This window comes from Dermacentor andersoni, chromosome 6 (genome assembly GCF_023375885.2).
Source record: "Dermacentor andersoni chromosome 6, qqDerAnde1_hic_scaffold, whole genome shotgun sequence".
In the NCBI taxonomy this organism is placed as follows: Eukaryota; Metazoa; Arthropoda; class Arachnida; order Ixodida; family Ixodidae; genus Dermacentor; species Dermacentor andersoni.
Window position 1 is genome coordinate 139,495,112 of NC_092819.1, and position 21,628 is coordinate 139,516,739.

Below are 21,628 nucleotides of genomic sequence, written 5' to 3' on the forward strand. Positions count from 1 at the left end.
ATAGGCCCAGTCCACTTCATAAGTGCACCTGCATGCACTTTCTTGTGACACTATAAAAATGCATTCTGGGCGCTATATCATGCCGTCATCACTTACGGCCTTCCTTTTTCAAGCTTACACAAAGAAATCTGCATCGAGAAGCAAAATTATGGGGTTTTACGTGCCAAAACCACTTTCTGATTATGGGGCACGCCGTAGTGGAGGACTCCGGAAATTTTGACCACCTGGGGTTCTTTAACGTGCACCTAAATCTAAGTACACGGGGGTTTTCGCATTTCGCCCCCATCGAAATGCGGCCGCCGTGGCCGGGATTCGATCCCGCGACCTCGTGCTCAGCAGCCCAACACCATAGCCACTGAGCAACCACGGCGGATTGCTTCGAGAAGCAAACCGTAAGCATGATCAAAAAGGAATTGCGCGCACAACAGTATTTGTTACTCTCAGCATCTCTCCAACTTTCGCGATAAATGGATCAAACACATCATGGAACTAGGAAAAACTACATTGCGGTTTTCTCGGCAAGTCTCTCCTTAACAAAATAGCACACTGAGGAGAACAGTATGCTTCTTCTTAATTTATTTAAGAATGAAAATGGTGCTGTACTTTTAACATTACACTTGGCGCTAATGGGTTCCTTGCAATGAAAAATTATGCTGCAAATGCACACGAATATTGTCAGACTGTACTGCAAAGTTTTCACCGCGCGTGAGGTTAGCATCGTGGAATGTACGATTTTCTATGGAATCGTGATATATACCTACGAAAAGCAGAATATTAAACACTTCAGAAATGTGATCTGAAGTAAAAAATTTGCCCTTTCTTACGTGTTTACGAAGGTCTGAATGCGACAAGAAATACGGCTGCCACAGGAAGCATTCCAAAATATCGTATGACTAGGGTAACTTGATGCTTTAGGCAGGAGATCCGATGCAGCAGGCGAGTGTGAACAGATTTCAAATGCGCGCTGTTAAGCCAACTCCTGAAGCTCAAAACAAGACAAAGACGGACCTGAAATTCCGGTGCCGAGTTCCGTTACACCACAACGCACCTAGCCTTTTTCACATAAGTTGCTCTGTAGCGGGTATGCCTTGCTTTTACCGTCACTGAGTGAAACATATGGGCCAGGGATGCCGTACAATATCGAGCTTTAATTGGTTTCTAATGCCATCGGCTCGTGTCCGCTGGACACCTATTATTCGTGGAAACAATCGGATTTTCGTACAGAACACCTGCACAAGATATGCCTGGTCGCTGCATTCATTAAAAAGTCAAACACTTCTACTTTGTCCGCCATTCATTTTGCGATGACATCTGTCATGACGATAACTTAACAGCGATGCTGAAACACCACAGAGTAAAAACGCAATACCAGTAACAAAACAGAGAAACAACCCGCAGTGGGAAAGCGCAATCCGCAGTGCCGGCCTCACACAAAAGCTCGCACGCCGAACTCGGAAACGCAGAACCCCATGTGTTCGAGGCACTGCTTTCCGCCGTCACAACCATCGCGAATGGGTGACAACCGCCAGAGAAAGCGTGGCAGACAATGGGCGAGGGAGAAAACGATGCCACAGCAAGCATCCGCCGCACGTGTTTTTCTGCCCGCCTTAATGACGGCGCACTCCGCGGAGCGGCCCTCTTATCTCAAAGAGAACCTGGAGATCCGAGTTTCGCTCCAGTTTGACGATCCCTCTTCCTCCCCCTCCCCTCTGCGCTGACGACTCTAAGCAGGCTTCAGGTCTTTCTGCTCGAGGACTCCTCTCTTCCCTCTCCAGCTGGGGCACAACGCGGGGGCTTCTAGATCGCGCCGTCGCCGACCGCGGGGGCTCAAAATAAAAGGCCCCGAGGCCAAAGAGTAGTTGGTCGCTTCGTTGGCCGCGGGCGTCCGCTGCCGCCGCCGCTGCAGGGCCCGTGTTCCGCGGGCACGGTTCGTCAGCGAGAAAACGGCGCGCGGCGCTGCAGCTTCGCGGCGGTGTGGGAGGAACAGTGCGTGCGCTGCAGCCGCGGCTGACAAATGACATGGCGACGCGCGACCGTTTTGCGGCGGTGCGCCCTTTGATTTGCGCCGGGCGCCTGGGAAGCAGAAGCAGCAGCGCTCGCCGCCGACCGGCTAATAGGGACTGTCGTTATACGGCCGCACTTCGTTAAGAGCGCCGGCTCGGAGTGCGCATGTGTCACGGCTTGAGCTCGCGCCGGCATTCGCCCTCGACGCCATGCACCGCTTCGTGGCACGGCACATTTCGCAGCGGCGAAGTAGTACGTTATGCCACTAATGTGTCGTACCATATTGTCGTACCGCTAATCTATACTTTACACGACGCTATACGCTTCAGACCTTAGAACATCTAACTGTACAGGCTTCACGAGACCCACCCATGCACAGTTTTTCACGCGCGTAATCATAGAAAAGGGTAGTAACTATATTACTTCTAGTAATTTTACATAGCGAATAACAGTACTCTGTTCCCGTCATTGTCTTTCACATATACAATGTATAGCCCGTGCATACAGCAATTTAGGTATTCAAACAAGCATTCAATTGAAAATGCGTCGCAGAGGCACCATGCATGGCACCGAAAAGAACTGTCAATAGGTCACCTCCTCTGCAGGCATAAAATGGAAACGGGCATGCATACACACATCACACAAAATAACTAATGAACAAGTGGATGGCAGCCCACCGCAGGCTCTCTTGCAGATTATTGTCGCGAATGCTGCCGAACATGTGACTGTTAAAAGCAACCACCTTTTTTCGCAGTCCAACCTAACCACCATCTCCTAGCGTTATTTTGCGCGTTTAAATTGCCTGCTCATGTTTTACTAAAAGGCAAGCCACGTTTCGCTAAAATCTTTTTCTGCGTGACAGCAAAAGCGTTCACATGGAATGAAATCCGCATCGCGATTCAAACCGGCCCTCTCGCACAAGCATGTCGCACAAACACATGTGATCGGATCTTGGTGCAACCGGAGAGCGAGGTATACCGCTCTCGTGCCTAATAAGTGCCGCCTCACAACCGACACGACGATAACGATACGACGATGCTCAAAGCAGGTTTCTGTCGCATCTCGCCTCTAAACGAGGCATCTCCGTATGCCGCGCGATGGAGGCTGCCCGAGAAGCGCTGCCGAGCGCACCCTTGCGAAGCGGCGATGCTAATCACAAGAGACGCGGGGCTCCCAGCTCCGCGTCCAAGAACACGTGCGCACTGTCGTGTCTGCTGAAACGAACTGTCAAGCAGCGTCGCGGGCTTCGTCAGCGTGCGGACAGACGGAGACGTGGATTCTCCCGCGAACCAAGGTCGGCCTCGTTAGGCCTAGCTAGGTCTCTTCGGCAAATGATTGTAGGCGGCAGACGCTTATCTCAAGCGGAGGCACTAATCCGTAGGGGGGAAACCACCCGCCTACTGCAGCTATAGAGGTAACATGTAGGGCGCTGTCGTGAGTCGCTTTTTCGGTGACGCCCGGAATAGACGGACGTTCGGGGAAGGATAGAAAAACGATTACTGTTAGCAGATGCATAACGTTGTGCGGTGCTGTTGCGCGTTTGTTCTAAAATCAGAGTACTTCTAATGGCACCTCGAAACGAGGGCTTTGAAAATTAGAACATTCAGACCATAAACAAAAAGTGAAAGTCTTGCCCGTCCATTTCGCAATCGGAGTAGGCTTCGATAGTTATTGGAGCGTAATACAATAGGAAAGGCTCCTGCGGTAAAAAAAAAAAAAGCAAAGTAATTTCATTAACCTAAAGAAATCTATTTTAAGCGTAGATGCGCACATTGCGCAAATGTCAAATTAGTTCATCAATATGATGTCTGAATAGAAACAAACGTTTCATATTAAACTCAATGTGCATGCGACAAGCCCAGATAATACCTAATGACAAGCGGAAATAAAGTATTACGAACGCATCCCTCAACAAGCAAAATGGGTCAACAGGACATGCAACAATAATGACACGAGAAAAAAACGAGGAGGGGCGTGTCCCTCGAAAGACGCGAGGGAAATGGCTTAGAAACCTGCGCCTGCCGCCCGTTAACCTTACTGGACGAAGTGTGTTGTATGCGCAGGCCATATGTAAAACCCATTATCGCGTTTCCTTGTCGTTTCACCCAGCGGGGTTGACCGCACCGTTTTTTTGCCCAGCCAGCCTGGGACTGGTTTGTGGTCGACAGAAAAAAAATGGGGCCACCAGACGCCACACAGAAAGATTTAATGCCTTCTAAGTGTACAGGCAAGAGGCGCGCACCATAAATCACGAGAACATTCGCCTCTGGCCTCCACCAAAGTCGTACAGGACAAGACAGCCAAGCTTCTCGATGCGCTTGCGGTATTTAAAAGGAAGCAAGAGAAAGCAAATGGCACAAGGAGGGATGTGAAATAGAATGAAGGACAAGCGTATATAAAACGAAGTGTGTGCGAGGAACGAATTAAGACTGTGCCACGCATTTCTGCCCCGGCCTTGCCTTGGGGGAGTGATGAGATGGTTAACTGCACGATGTGAATTTAGCACTGCGAGGGTGAACTCTGCAACTTTTTGGTATGACTAGCTTTCTTTCTTTCTTTCTTTCTTTCTTTCTTGATTGCCCCCCCCCCCCCCTCTTCCGTCCCTGACGCCACTCTAGTGTCCTTTGCGTATAGGAACACGCACGTCAAAGCTATAGTTTATACACAAAAGACAAAATGTGCTACGGACGCAAATATATGGTGTTCTTTTGAACAAGAAACTCCAGGGTGTCAAAAAAAGAAGAAAAGAAAGCACTTAAATGAGCGAAGTGCCTTAGGCGCCGACTCTAGCTTTCTTTCTCTCGCTCTCTCTCTCTCTCTCTCTCTCTCTTAGGAGAGAAGGCACAGAGATTAACGAGCTGGCAAGGAATGTCGACCACTCCAGCGACGCCACAAAAGAAGCTGGGGTCCCCTGTAGAGGACACCATTACCGCTTACTTCGCAAGAGCGAGTGTACGGGCTGAAGAAATTACAAAGAGTGCCAGGAAATAAAATTGCACATAAAATTGCCTCCTCAGCGTGCCTCAAAGTCCTTCGACAAAAAAAAGAAACTTCACTTTGTTCGCTTAGGCTTTGTTTTGCACTTTTATGACAATGCAGTTGACAGCAGGTGTTTCACTCTTGTGTTGAACTTCGCTCTTAGTCCATCCTGAGGCTTCAGCGTCTGTAAGATGCAGTGCTAGACCTGCGCACCTCACACACGTACTTGAAGGTGTGAGGTTTCGGCACAGCGTGTTGTAAGGCTGTAACGTTGCCCTTCCTATACTACTCAACGATAGCTTATGATGCAAGAAATAAACACGGCACAAGTGCTACGCGGATGCCGTAAGCCGTGCCCGATTGAATGGTGCTTACAGTCGCGTTTCGTTCTCTTGGCCACAATCTGTGACAAGTTATCTCGCCTCTTAATGGGCCACCTGGAATATGTAGCGCCCATAGTGGGGTCTGCCCTAGTGCAATGTGTTCTGCTGGTCTACACTAGAATATTATTGATTCGAGTTTTACTCGTTCGTAAAACACATTGCGGTGTGTAGACGACACACCCACGATGTTTGATTGCATCCTTTATTCCTGTCTCAATAGGTCCCTTCAAATCTTTTTTACATTTGCTCACCATGCAGTTGGCGGGGGATGATAACTATGCAGAGTGGTTACCCCCAGAAATTCGTTGCAATAGTCAAATCGACAATTACACTGCTCCCCTTAGCATAAGATAATAATGTTTTAAGCATTATTTGTCTGAAGTACAACTCTGCAGCAATGTTTCAGTGAAAACGACAACCACGAACTTCTGGCTCACTCCATCACTCGTGTGTACACTGCTCGCCGGTCGAGGTTTAAAGCGTCGCATTTTTCGAGAGAACTTCTGTCATCGCAGTGCAACCTTAAAGTTGACGAACGACTACGGGCAGCGCCAAGAGAAATGGTTCTCGCAATTTCTCACCACCGCGAGAGTTAGACAGGAGGTACTCAGCCACGTGAACGGCAGAGACAATATACGCCGTGACAAAAGTTGCCGGTTAGCCAGAGTGGAGGTGTCGCCTGACTAATGAACTGTCCGGCTATACCCGAACAGTCTGCGGACGTGCTTGTGTCTAGCGCCAGTCTAACGCGGCGGAAAGTTATTGCGGGAGAGCTATTTTCTCCTCTCGTTCACTTCGACGCAACGTGTGCTTGCGTATACGTCTTTCGCAAGTGCTCCGCGGGACTGTCGCACGTGCGAGCGTATGAACCTGTTTACTTGCACCGCGCTCTCCGGAAGCGAGTTGACCTGACCTTACTCGAAGGAGAAAGCGCCGTCTTCCCCCATCCCCTTCGACCGCCCGCCACTCGGAAACACGTGGATCACGGAACTGCTTCGTTCTTTCTTGTTTCATATCCACCTCCTCGCCCTGCTCGCCGTTCCAATAGTTCCGTGCAGCGGTATACAGAAACTGTGCCGGCTTGTTGACGTTTGTGAAGCTAGCAATTCCAATACGGAACGGCATCGAAAGCTGAACTGCCCACAACGTAAACTTGTGGGTGCCGCCGTAGGAAGTCACGCTGAAGCAAGGAGTCTAGAGCGGTGAGACATAACGAGCAAACGCCACACAGGAGGAAATACGTTTGCGTGTGCTTACCTGCAGAGACTTCGCGCCTGTATGCATTTGCGTTAAAAAAATATATATATACCTTGGTGTACGCTCGAAAAGAGAAATATGATTGCTTTGAGAAAACAGTGAGTGCCTTAGTGTAAAAAGCAAATGAATTTCAAAAACGTTGTGCAACACACTGAATTGAACAATGTGTTCATTAGACTGCAGGTCCCTTCGCACGTACATTCTCAAAAGCAACTAACTGTAATCCTCCAAAACAGGATCGTCCCAGCATCATAAGTGCTTGTTGTGTGCCAACAAAACGTTGTCTGATGACGTCACTGTAATGGAGCGGGTGCAGTAAGGATCACGTGGGCGCCCTCGCCCTCTTTGTCAGCATTCAGGCCCGGCACATGCTCAGCATCCGCGCATTCTCTCTCCCTTTACGAAGCTTTGCACTTATACCCCTAGTCTATTTTACATAGCGCAGCAGTCGCAACGTCCCCCCACTCTGCAGCGTCCCTCTAAGCCTATCACTCTAAATACCTTTTACACCTATCGCGGGCGGGTTCCTCACATGCACGGCTGATACCTTCAATGCTATATAATTTTGTACTGTACATGACAACGAGCTGCGCTATATGTGTAAAGAGAGAAGCCGTAGTTGAAAACTGTAATAATTCTGGCCATAAGGCGTACGCCGAATAAACATGGCCGCAACAGGTATTAAAGTTTCTTTCACGCAGTGATCGTCGTGATGTGTCGCAGCCCCATCATATTTATTGATTGACCCGAAGGAGTCGCCTAAAGAAGTCTTCATTTCTCCCCATCAGCCGTTCGGTGATGGTGTTAGCTACAGGACAGACAAAGCACCCTTTATGCATCCATATAATGATGTTCTGATGTCCGTGTTCAATGCGCAATTTTCAGGACGTTAAAACGAACGCTTCAGTTCTTTATGTTCATTATTTGGGACACCGGCGCTATCGTTCGCGATCTGTCCCTTTACCAAAGTGCTCTGCTATACTTCCCAGAGGAAAAGTCACAGCGTCAGATTCCTCGTCTCCTTCTTTGTATAGCTTCGCACCCCCACCCCTCCCCCCACTTCCCACCACTGATTTCCTCCACGCGTGTTCTCTTGTTTCCTTTAGTTTCGGAGATCGAGCGAGAGAAACTATCACGGAAAACAACCGCTTTCCTTGCGTACATCCGTCCCGTTCGCCCAGGCGCCAGCAGGCCCCTACTGTGCTCCTGATAGCCGGAAGTGAGTTGCCGTTTTGCGGAAGCAGCTCCTCATATGCGGAGTGCTTGCTACACGCACATGTCTGGGTTTGCGCGAGGCTCAGTCTACGGGGATGGGGCTCGCTGTGGCAGTGAGAGCCGTTGGCTACCGCAGACAATGGGGCAACTTTCTTTGGAAAGGCTGCTCACGCGTCTATACCTACAGCTTCCCGTCAGGCCTTACAGCGTATATATATATATATATATATATATATATATATATATATATCGCCATTTGTCATCTGGACGTTATATTGCTTATTATTCGTCAATTTCTTTTAGTCTATTTTCTTCTCTCCTTCAGATTTCAATCACTACATTACAAACAGCAAGCCTTCCATATAGCATGGATGCCATTTTCAAATTTCCTTAAGCACTCTCCCTCACGAAGGTTTGCCTCCGATAGCAGTATTCGTAGAATTCCGTATATAGGGTGTCCCAGCTAACGTTAGCCAAGCTGTTAAAGGGACACTAAAGCGAAACAATAAACCAGTTTGAATTAATGGAGCATTGTCTTAGAACCCTGCAGGCAGTCATTTAAAAAAGATAGTTCGATTATTAGATGAGAAAATGAAGGTCCAAGTATCAGTATTTTAATTTCGCGCCGAAACCCCAGCGCCGGTACGTCAGCATGACGTCAGGGATTCTAAAGCATGTTTTCGCATTTGGGCAGCGTTGGCTGAATAAAGGTTCCCGAAACTTGCCATGTTTAATATTTGGTTCCTTTAGAACACAATGTAGTCAATCTATACCGATATATATAATTAGTAGGCCCTGGAAGATGCCATCGAAATCCATGACGTCACAGCCCCCAGGAGCGGGAACTTAAGTAGGCGTCGCCACCCGTATTTAGTTTTTGCGCTTTTTCTGGCTTACCAAACGCCTTATCGTTGTAAGAGTGGTGTTTCTGGTGTTCTAGAACGGTGGTTTACTGATGGAGAAGAAATATTTTTTCACTTTAGTGTACCTTTAAAGAAATAAACAATTTAAAACACACGGTGCAATGTATACGGTTATAAGACCTGGGGTGTTTGGTCGTCCGACCTTTGACGACCGAGTACCATAGACCTTATAATCGTATCACCCACCGTGTTTTCTAAATATTTCTTTTTCCTTAAACAGCTTCACTAGCATTACCTGGGACTCACGGTATACAATCTGTATAAAAGCCTGGTGCTGAAGCAAACGGAAAGGTTTTCTTCTGTAGGAACTCGATTTGGCGTGACGGTGATGGGGCATTGTGTTTCTCAAAGTACTTTTCGTGGGCGCCTCTCAGCCACAGAATGGCTAGAACATTTTCGAGGACCTATGTGAAGCGCAGCGCTCTCTACACTGAATAAACGCAAATAGAAACCGACGCACACGGCTGAAGCTGAATGCCTTCGAGTAGAACCTAACACCACCGCCCTCGCTTCAGATGCGTGCATGGCATGCCCATGCTTATTAGTTGTAAAACCAGCGAGTGAAGCTAAGAAGAACCTAACCGTATACCTTATTGTCGACTAAAATATTACAGCTTTAACACTTTGATCACAAACGAATATTTCAAATCAGGTTATCAAAATCAGAAAATGGATAAAAGTATTGTAACAGCAACGTATGGTCACGATTGTTATCGTGGTCCTACTGCAACATCTATGCTTTTCACTGCGCGCATATATATATATATATATATATATATATTGATGGAAGTGCAGTCGCTTGTTGCAGACAGGGTACAGCCTTCATCAAGAGTGACTCTTCATGAAGGGCGGACCCCAAGTGAGAAGTCGAATTTCAATGTTTCTTTTTACCTTTTTTTGCGTTCGGCTGCACTTCCGATTTATTAAGCACCAGATACGAAGAACTACTTCATTCATATATATATATATATATATATATATATATATATATATATATATATATATATATATATATATATGTATATATACATTGTGTTTCAGCGAAGACTTTTACAATTTTTTGATGGTTGCCTGTGGCCTATAGCTCAATTCTAGTTTATGAGCCGCTCTAGTCGAAGCGGCGGACACTACTCGCACAATAAATCGGAATGCGAAATCGACTAATTAACAGGAATTCACTAATTAACCTTGTACTTAGTTATCTTATGACCCATAGTGCAATTTACAAATTCTAGCAGTGAACTTCGCAAGGCAGATCACTTGGAACGACTTCGCAGGACGACACCAGTTTCGAGATATAAATTCCCGAACTTCGCGGAGAAATGCATTGGCGTTCATGCTGTCATTTGGCGTATCCAGGAGACTTCTGAAGAGCGTGCCAGGCGGCTTGCGACAATGCGCATGTATTAGGCAAAATGCAGTAGCGCAGAAACTCGACAGCGTGAAGCCCGTTTGGAAGCCCAGCGCAGTGTCTTGCGCGAAGACCAGAAGAGCAACACAGAGCAGGATGTATCGAATGCGATGCCAGAGTAGTACACAGCTGTACCAAGTAAGGATAGTAGATTTAATGACCGCATAAACTTCCAAACACTCGCTTACTAACAAACTTAACAAGCACGGTGCCAGCGCGCACAGGCAAATATGAACACACAACACTCGATGACCGCGGACACTCGTTGTCAAAAGGCTGCCGTGTGGGAAGCGCAGCCGGTACATCTTCGCCCTGCAGACTGCTTTCAAAACATTGCGCTCGCAGCCGCAGAATACGCCTTTGCTGGCGGAGTACAACGTCGCCCCACCCCCTCCCTCCCCTTCACCCGAGACCGCGCACGCGGCGGAAGACAGCGTGCTGGCACCCTGCATTCCTCCTTTGCGCACGCGAGATTCAGCCGCGGTCGTCGGCTCGCCATCGCAGCTTTCCTCGCACATGCAGCATAGGTCGCGCGGAGACGATGTTATCGCCCTAGAACTTTGTACAGAATATCATGGCGATGACGACGGCAGAAATGTGCCTGCAGTGACCACGTAAGTGCTTTCGCAAATAGATAGGATTGCCACCTACACCCTTGCGGGTAACCCACGTTCACGAAGTGAAACGTCATTGTAATATTTTCCTTCGTCCCGCCCGATCGCTGTGTGTACCTTCTTCGGACTTCGCGCTTTACGTGAGTCATGCCAGATAATGATGACGACGTCGTTGCCACTGTGATCATAATCATGTTGGTGTGCTTCCTTCTGTTACGGTGTTGCCACATTCAAAAGACGAGGAGAATGAGGTATACTGGATACCACCTCCGCGTCCTTGTATTCAGGGTCCGTCGTGTCGTTCAGAATCGGATATGGGGCACTGTCTCGAAAAATATTTCCATCAACACGTCTTGATGCAGACTCATCATTGTAAAATGAATCGAAAACCACTACCACCAAAACAAGCGTGAATGAAAGCTGGTGCGAGCAGGCGATAACGCAGTTATCGAACACAATAAAGCTTAATTTCACCTCAAAAAAAGGCCTCAACGGCATGTTTTAATGTGCCGTCATCCTAAAGATCTAATAGGTCAAATGTATCAAGTGAAAAGTGCTGTGAGACTCATCATGCAAGGTCACGTTTTCATGAAAGCTGACTTTGGCATTTCAATCCAATGGCGCATTCATCTTGATATGGCAATATATCCTGCACTATATTGTGACAAAACTTCCCTAGATATCGTTCATACTGTCAGTGAGATGTCCAGCGGCATCATATAAACTAATCATAAATATATAACGACGCGCACAAAATGAACCAATAACTAAGCTTAAATATATTTAAAAGCTTACAGATTGTCACTGTGTTGACCCCTGCTATCCTCCTACACTGTTCCTGAAACGACTATTATCCATAATTTCTCTTTTGTTAATCTTTTCGTTTTCACAGTGCAAAGCAACAGGTCACGGTGCACGAGCTCGTGTCGATCTGTGTCTTTCTCCGAATAAGTTGACTTTTTTTGCTCAAAGTACGCCCTTGGGCACCATCCGAGCCGAAAACACCGCACTCCTAGGCTCTTCGGGTCACCAGCGCCTGGTGCACACCGCCATAGTGCGTCTAATTCGACTCGAAGCTAAGTCGCTGGCACGCACTTTCCTACACGGATATTCCTGCTGGTCCTAGATCGTCATGCTCTGTGTCCTGCAGTGCGAGGCGTACGCAGTGAATATGCTACCTTACTCCTCGTTGGTATTCGGTCCTGCACGAATGGCTTCGAGCTTCCCCAGGTTTATGCGTGGACGTCGTCCTCTAGCTGATTCAGCGTCTCTTTTTTTCTACGTGTCTTTGCCTCCTTGAAGTGTCATGGTGCACTAGAACTCAACAAAGTCTGGCTAACCTCCTCGCCCGGACGCACGTGTGCTTACAGGTCAGTTCCCTGATTACGTAATAGCCGTTACCCTGCAACGCGTTCGTGCTCCTTTGTAATATTAAGCAATTAAATAGATTTGCGACGCCTTGTTTGCCCCTGTCACGATGTGTTTCTTTTTTTGTCGATGTGGCCGGCTGAGTATGTGCCTCGTTAAAACAAAAGATATGCACATTCCAGCTGCCACGTTCACCACACTTGTTGAGGTAAATTTTTTTTTTACTCTTAGTATTCTTTGTAACTGTGGTGATCTGAAAATACTTGGACAGCTTACGCACGACAATAATCAATTCTACATGACAAAATTTTGCTGAGAAATTACTTCCAAGAAGTCTAAGAAACCACAAGGACATTAATGTTCTTAACGAAGAATTTCACACGGATATGCTGCTCAATATTATTGCCTGTCTAATCACAACCGTTGCGGCGCACACAAATAAGAATGTCAAATATATCCCTTGTAATCAATACTGGCCGGAAAGCGGTCGATGTGTATTGCCACGTGTGTACTCTTGTTCATCGCGATTTCCTTTTTCGCATGCCGTCAGCGTTATCAGGTTGCCGTTGTTTTGTCAAAGCATTGTTGCAGCAGGAATGTTGTAGCCCGCTTTCATATGAGCATGCCTGTCTTGCCAGATTGTTCGCCATGTATCACTTCAGTACCATGGTTATTTTCATGACCACTGGTGAAGATTAAATTTTGGTGGCCCACTCTGAATGCAGGCAGGCATTTAAGCGTGTCGTTCCGATTGATGACCCACGACACTTCCAGCCAAAATTTTCCGTTTCAACCAAACAATTTCTGTTTTCAAATAGACATCTTCAGGAAGACGTGACGTCTGGCCACGTCTGGCTTGAGGATATTTTCGTAAATAAGCCAGGGGCGCTCTCAACAGTACGTGTCTCACAATCATCACAGCTCTTGGGATCTACCTCTACAGAGATTAGGCTGTAGCTGTTAAGATTTCTTCCAGCTATGGTCGCGTGTGCACGCATATTAACAGCTATAGCATTATGGAACAGGCTTTATAGCACAACATTGTCACAGTTCATTAGGATTGCATGGCTCTTGCCTAGGTGTTTTCTTAACACCCATAATATCCATACGCGCAGTAGCAATGAACTTTTGTAATTCGATTTATTTTAACGCAATAATACCATTACCGTAAAGGTCTTTACCCAAGAGACTATTATTGTTCAAATAATGTAGGTGGTATAAGCACATAGTCATTAAGGTGATTCGAAAGGCGGCGGGGGGGGGGGGGGGGGTGGTCGAGAGGCAACTTTAAGGCGGCAGGACGCAAAGCGGATATTGAAGGTAGCTAACGTACGCGTTCATACAAGATACAATACAGGTGCACTTAAATGAAGTGAAAAGACCGACTAGCTGCCCAGCGTATGCCATGGTGTGAGACCGGGATAGTAGGTATTCCATGATGATAAAACCAGCGCGAGACCAGACACGCAACACAAACAGAAGCGACAAGGACAAGTGCTGAACGCAAGAAGCGACAAGCACAAGCGACAATATACCATGGACTGGTCAAAGCAGTTTGGGAAAAATATAATTATTAAGGGCCATTGAAACCAAAAAGCCGTTACGGTAAGAACAAGGTAATCATGGTGGCAGCTCATACAACACAGAGACGCTGATAGACTATATGGAAGCGTTAGTCTATAGTTGATCGCTTGGCAGGCTACTCTAGTGTTTGGCAATAAACTTGATATAACTCACATGTAGTATATCGGCAAGAAGCCATTATAGCGACCCATTGCAGAATCAAAGTTGGATAAAAGCCATTGCTTTTAAGCATCACGTCGATTTTCTGTCACCTTTTCTCACAAGCTACTTTCTTTTGACTATCTTTTCTTTTTCTTTTTTAGTAAGTGTTCCTAATGTCCACATAGTAGTCATCCACTCTTGCAGAAAGCAGCAAGTACGTCCCTTTCCCACGTGTTCTGTGCCGACGTAGACCAACAATACAACGATTTTCTTGGATACGGTGCTTTTTCGGACGTCAGTGTCCTGGGTTACTGACTACTTCTCATGACAGTTCTTATCTGTGATGAAGCAGGTGACATAACAGATTACGAAATGCTTGCTATAACGGCGACGAACGTACATGCAGTGTTCATTCCGCAAGCTACGTGGTTTCGACATAAACCCGATCGCTCAGCAATAATAATCTGAAAAGCCCAAAGAGAGAGCGGATTAACGCTGTGACGCCCCAAAGCCAAATTGTTTGGTTTGTTAAAATCTATGCGCGCAATGGGGTGATATTTGAAGACGGACAGCATTGGTGACCCCCATGAAGTTCTCTACGGAAGTGACCGGAACGCGTGACTGCTGACACATCGCTAATAAATCGTAACGACGATTACTTCCACTGAAAACAGTGACTAAATAAACCATGGATTCACTTCACTTTCGCAACTGTTGGCCCGCCGCCTTTACTCGTGCACCATCCACGTAGGCATGCGAAACATGTGAATTGATTGAGATTGCCTAAGGGCATAACGCTCACTCTCATAGAGTTATTCACCCTGTATTCAGTGATGGCACCTATTATTGGACCATTCGTGCGCCGTTGCTACTGCTGGATGATAATTGTGCACTCATGCGTCGCTGAACTATACACAGAGATAAGAAAAAGGGGTGGAGGGAAAAAAGTTAACCAGGTGAGCGTTCCTTTGGCTATACCCTGCCGCGGACAGGCGGTAAGATAAAGCGAAGGTGTGAGGGAAAACAAACAATTCACGTGCACTATACAAAGTAGTGAGCGAAATTTGTGAGAGGCAATACGAGACACATATCGGCAAACATGCAATGTAACTTAGTGAACCATTATGGCGCCACGAATAGAAAGAAACAGGAAGGATACGCAACGGTCCGAACGAGCACCGACCTTTGAGTTGGGACGCGCCGGACTTGCAGGAGGATCCCGCGGTGCCGTCGTACGCGCCGGACTCGCTCAGGGCTCGCGAGAAGTGCTCGTCCACCACGGACGAGATGTCGCCGCTATAGTACGTGAACACCACACAGTTGGCCGACACGTAATGCGCGTCGCCGGGCACCGCCGAGGTTCCACCGCTCACCGCCGCCGAAGAAGGGGACGAGCCGCCTCCTCCCGTCGCCTGAGCCGCTGCGGTGTGTCCTCCGGGCAGCGAAGAAGACGACGCGGCCTTGCCCGCCTGGATGGAGGACTCCTCCCGGTCGGGGCTCCTGGCCGCCAGGGGTGTCGAAGGCGGCGACGACGCGGCCACGGCGCATGCCGACGAGGAAGATGAAGAACGACCACTGGAACCGTGGTGGCCGGAGGAGTTGTTGCCGCTGCCCACGCTGTTGTTGGCGGCGGTGCCGCCACTGCCGCTGTGGTGGTTGTGGTGGTGGTTCCGCGAGTGGTGCGACGAAGAGGAAGAGCCCGCGGACGACGTCGAACGCGGCGGACCTAGGGACTGCAGCGACGAAGGCGGCGTCGCCGGAGAGGACGCGGCCATGGCGGCGCTGCCGGCCAACAGGTCGTGCATCTTGGGGCTCACGAACCGCTGCGCAGGAAAAACAGAATCGAGAGAGATACGATGTGATGCACCAGGGTGAGGGGCGGATCAGCATTGCCACATGGAAAAAGTATGCACACAACGAATGAAACGATCAAAATTTCAACATGTGGCTAGTATGTGCAGGGAGGCATTATACGTCGAGTATTTCTGGAACAGCCACATGCGGAGGAACACATGAACAGATACATGTTCTTTTTCTGTCCTAATTGGCCGATCTACCACTGTGCCGGCATTCAGCGGGAACGCTAATCTATAATGCCTAGATTCTAGACGCGATTATCCGCCTTGACTGCAGGCGGAAGTCCGCTTTTGTGGCATGGTAATTAAAGACTTCGCTGATACCAGCGCGGTCCACTCATAAAGGAACCCAGGAAGTTCCTATATCATTGTGGACAACGAAGGCTGCGCAGGATGGTCATTCGCTTGCTCACACCAAGGTGTAAGCTGGTTATATGATGCTGGGCATCTCGAACTGTCGCTTTAACATACTTGACCCGTCGTTAAAGCGTCAAATGCCACTGAGCATTTCTCCGGTTCGATGCAATTTTACTGTCCCGCCATATGGCTATAGAAGTGGCTTTTACGAAATCGTACTGGTATGCTTTTGCAATGGCCGACGGCCCCATGTGTGACTTATGCATATCTGAAGACACACTGAACACGAGTTGAGTTGCTATCGTCGATATGACATTAACCGTTACGCTCCTCGGCATTGTAGGGCCTCTTTAAGTGAGCTCTACAGCATTTAAAAAGTTCATTACAGCGTTATGATCGCGAGCAGAAGATATGCGAAGAGGAAGATTGGCACTGAGCTTGTGCAAACACGCTTGCACGGAGCAAAAGGCAATGAAAAAGCAGTTCCAGCCTGATTGGTCTCCGTGGTGTCTGGATGTGTGTTTGTCGATACCTATTGGCCGCTTGATCGAGTGGAGTCGCCGTCTGGCGGACACTGTCTGAACCATGCGTAGTACGGATGGAGCACCGCGTCATCTGCTAGATATCTACCTTCCCCTGACCCGGTTGAGGAGTAGCAGGCTAGAGACACGCTCTCCAGGTCGACCTCTCCTCCTTCTTATTCATTAATATATAATCTTCCTCCTCCTCCTCCTCCGTGTTTACTTGTGCGCGTATGGTTTGCATATTTCTCTAAATACTTTTCGTTCCGTGGTTGTAGCGCAGTCGCAAGTGCTGGTACGCATTTGGCCTTCCACTGTAGTTGCGCTGTGATAAGATGGGTAACTGCACGGGTCGAGCGCGCAATATGTGATCGTCGCCCCCTACGTTTGCCAAAATCATTTCAATTTTGTCTCCGCTTTGCGTTTCACGCACACCACAAAAGGCATTTTGCGTCCTTCCAAGCGAACGAAACGGTCGCAATAAGACGTGAGTGCCGTGGTTTAGCGACTATCTGTTGTTCTGTGCTGGCTATTCCGCAATCTTTGTGATACCACGAAACGTGAATTAAGTGGCGTGAGGATCACCTAGTGGATGGAAAAATAAAAGGTGTCCTAATATATGTAAGTACTCCAGTTTTACCACTGGGTGCACTTCATCCTAGGCGAATAATTCCGTGACTGTTGCTTCTGTAATGTGGTTTCATCAACAACCTTATTGCGTCTATATATAAGGCCCTTTTTTATTAGCTGGTTCTGAACACACTGCAAAGAAGCCTTTGCCTTGCAAGTGAATTGTGGCACTTTGCTAGTTCAATTTTCTATTAAAGAAGGCAAGCGAAATTACAGTAATACATTAGGATCATGTGTGCCATGCCCGCCGCTAGACCCACGATTCTATAACACTGATTTGTCAGCGGCTATTACTGTGCGCCTTTAATGAGGCGTCGCTAGCTTGACGGAATGGAACGGCAATTTGTTTGCTTAAATAAAGGAAACAAAATTGTACCTTGGTCCTTAAAGTACTTCGAACTTATTCCCATACCACTGTTGTGTACGTGACTATCGGAAGACAGCTTCGTGCTTAAATGCGATGTTTTTACTGTTACTGCGACAGAAATAACAGCATATAAAGCAATGCGGCGATCGTGCTAACGCGCTACCATAGTGACATCGCTTATTTGTTGATCCCAGTAGTGATCTAGGACTTCATAAGGAAAAATCAGACACAGTCACATCGATTATTTGTTGATCATAGTAGCGATTTAGGACTTCATAAGAAAAAAGAAAGGAAAAAGAAACGATCTGCTCAAGCGATGAAGTAAAGTGTACAGTAAAAGTTTACGCGTTGTCGGGCTTTTTCAAGTAAGAAAAATGGAAAATTAGCAGGAAGCTCTGCATCAGTGCAGCTGCGCAGTAGGAATATCAGAATCGTAGGTATAACGCAAGCAGAGCACTCAAATAAAGAAAGGCACCAAAGAAGTGCGCTATCAGACTGTCAGCCCGTGAGTCAGCCCTCCGTCGAATCACAGTTCGCGTTTCATTCATGCGTAAATAAGAATGCTCTGCGCGTTTCGTGCTAAAATAAAAAAAGGAAGAAAATGTAGAACTGAAGGGCAATATACTTCCAGTTCATTACATCCAGCGCGTTTGATTAGCCCACACTTGTCTGAAGTCGACAGCAGCGAAGTGCCACAGTATGTTTTCGAACGCGTCGCCCACTGCATATCCACACTAACACGGCTAGGTGCTCCCACTTATACAGCTCGATCTCGCGGCGAATAGGTTATTTTAAGCAATAAAGATAACTGCACCACGGCTTCATGCATCGCAAGCTCACAAAGCGGGGACATTGTCAGTGCCAGAAATGACCTGCTCTCAGTGGCCGTTTGTGAGCGTGCTAGGCAGCCCCAGATGCGTGCATTCACTTAGTATCTCATGTCGCAAAAGTAAGTGGCAAGCCGGGGTGCAAGAGCACAGAGGTTCGAGTCGTAGAAACAGGGCACCGCAGTCCTTGTATAGGCTACAGTAAATAGAGCAACCGCGACCGCTGTGCGCTCTGACCAGCCTTTCCGGTGCAAATTTAGTGAGCATTGCCTCGCGGCTGTTGGTAAAGATGGGTTATTGTAGCACTGCTCTGGGGAACGTTTTGCCAGTCACGATGTAAAGGCTATGAGCACTTACGGTGGCATTCGGGAGGCAAGCCAACCGGGAAGTGGGCTTGAGTTTTCAAGCCTATTAGGACCGTAGGTTAGGCAGAATGGAGCATGTATTTCACACAAACACCGGCGCAAAAAGGTCAACTAGTTTTGTATGTCTCACCCAACGGCTTAATAGGCTTCTGAAAGTGGCGGTGTCAAGCGCTGCCTTGATAGTTATCAGTGGCTTCCTCGCATTTCAGCGTTTTCTTATACGTGTTGAACATGATTTTAGCCATGCATGATTCGAGAGACAAGAAGCACAAAGCAAGATGGAATTAGAGGGGCCTGGCGGTCCACTTCACGCCGATGTGCGCATAGATTCGTAAAGCCTGCGGAGAACCGAGCGATACCGGATTTGCGAGGCACGGTACCCTGGCCACGTACTCGTTGGCGCGTGAAGCGTCGCCGAAGCTCACCCTCGGCTTGTCGGTCTTGACCTTCAAGCGATGCGCGACGCGTTGCAAGGTCACGGCATTGTTCGCCGCGGCGGTCGCGGGTAAAAACGCGCGGCGTCTTCTTCTTCTTCAAAGGCTACGCCGCGCCTCTCCACACCGCCAGATGACCGGTCGCGATAGACTGCTAGTGGTGGCGCCGGGCGATCGGCGCGGTGTACATCATCGCGCGCTAACTGATCGAGCGGGTCGGATCATCGAAGTAACTTCGGTGCGCATGTAGCTGTAGCGTTTCTTGCTTCTTTGCTTTAGTTGTGGCAGGTTTGTGGCGTGCAAAGTATTAGAAAGTATAAGTTGGGGGGGGCTCTCCCTGCGTAGCAGGCATTTGATGATTACGATCGCCTCGCCACTACACTGCGGCCTGTGTTACGCGGCGGTTGAGCGGTATGCGTGGCACGGGCATTAAGACGCCAGCACATGCAGTTTGCAAAGTGTTGCGATGCCAGACTTGCTTGCAAAACAAAGTCCCCGAGAAGGTTATACTGAGGGCGAGAGCAATCTGTTTGTGTGTCACTGTGTGTCCATGCACGTTTCCGCCGGGTCAGATTCCTGGCATGAATGTAATCGTATGTGACTGCCATGAAGTACTGCGGACCTTTGCTCTGGCTGAAAGCTTTCCAGCACTGGTACCTAAATATTCACGGTAAGATAGTCTGTGCGTCAGTTATAAATAAATAGCAGAGCATTGTGATTAACACCTCTTCCACTGTAATGGTTAGTCGGTATGGGCACAAATACGATGTAAATGCCTCCGTTATAGAAAAAAAAACATAGAGTGAATTTTCATTATCACTGCGCGAGAAACGCCATACGTGCGGCTTTGACGATCCCTGAAGTATTTGCAGTGACTTTACGTAGTACGGAGCGAAATACCGCTTTCAGAAGTGTGTTTTATTAAGAGCCATTAGTGTCGACTCCTCTTTTTTTTTTTTTCTTATAGTTATAACCATTCTATTGCACATTAGTTCGTTTTAATGGTTCTGTACTGCGAGACGTCAGGAAGACGAATCCGCATGGTAATTTTGCGAATGACTACAGATACGCAATCACACGTATGAATAAAGATTCCAAGAAATTCATTTTTCATTGGGAATATCTGCGGGCTAATGTTTACTTTTCACATTCGAAAAAAAATAAAAAAATAAACTCTATTTGGTAAAAGTTACAATGTTGGCAGATACTGAGCTTGATGCGATACATTACGAAGAAGTAGGTTCTTGAGTAATTAATGAATGGATTTTTCTGGAGAAATATAGTAAACGAATTTAGTAACTTGCGTCAGTTCCACACTGTGCACAGCCCTCCATGTCACCAGACTACCATCGTGAGCTATCAATAATGACGTAAATATAAGACGGTGGAATGATTCAAAATAGTTGATTTCTAATGCTGCCAAAGCTTTGGATAAGATTACCTATAAAATAAGGTGTCCTGGAAAGTAACGTGTTATAAATAGGCATTGCAGGCCGGAAGGCCGCATTGTCAGTTGCACAGAAGCACTGATTAAGGAAAAGAGCTTGGCAAGTTCGGCCAAATTTAAACAGTTCCTCGTTCGTAAGTTTTCTTTGCTAGTGGCCTGTCACTTTCGCTGATGGTGTGCCTAGAATCACAATTGGTGCAGTTTGTTTTTACGAACAATTCGAGCGAAAGAGCTTTCGTAAGCACTGACCAAAGGGCGGAATTCACGAGCCCGTTGTTCTTAAGGGCTGCGTGTCATTCACCGGCTGTCTTCTCTATTCGTATGTCTAAAATCATCATTTGCTCGTATCTTTTCTTACGAACTGCTGTAACGTTTCTTTCTTTCTTTTTCTGAATAAGGGCCCTGTATTTCAACATGGACATTGAGTAACATCTTTAGGTGACACCTTCTCTTAGAGAAGCCTCGCTGGTGGTTTATACGAGTACTTTCATATATATTCAGCTGTTGTTCCAGCTATGGTGTTTGAGCATTTTCGGTATTTTGGATGCACTTATATATATAGTGGGGTAATTATGTTGATGTCGTGAGGCTTAGGAAGCTGGCATATAGTGCAGACTATGGAGAGAAAACTGAGGATTCAAAAAAACAGCCACGAATTGTTCTAACGGTATCCCGAAATGCTTGCATAGAAAATATTTAAATCTAGCATTAGCGGAAAGACACATGAATAGTTCGTACGGATGTTGAGGAGCGTTCACTTGATTTAACGCCAAGAATAAAAAAAATGATTTGATTCCCGTCCTTATCACTGCTGCCATTTAACTGTAGCTTATCATACATGATAGAAGTCAACGACTGTGTAATTTTATTGTACTCATGAATTTGTCCGCATAATGTTCAGCATGATAGCTGTCTGAGACCTGCTTTATTTATTTAACGTCCCTG

General features: G+C 47.2%; 1 protein-coding gene across 4 annotated transcripts in view; it reads right to left on the reverse strand.

Moving 5' to 3' along the window:
- vg (transcription factor vestigial) overlaps window positions 1–21,628 on the reverse strand; it is a 78,182-nt gene that overhangs the window by 42,593 nt on the left and 13,961 nt on the right. For all 4 annotated transcript variants that reach the window (XM_050172186.2, XM_050172185.2, XM_050172184.2 and 1 more), the window contains exon 2: window positions 15,063–15,702. In XM_050172186.2, coding sequence (XP_050028143.1) covers window positions 15,063–15,702 — 640 coding nt within the window. The remainder of the gene's footprint in view (window positions 1–15,062; window positions 15,703–21,628) is intronic.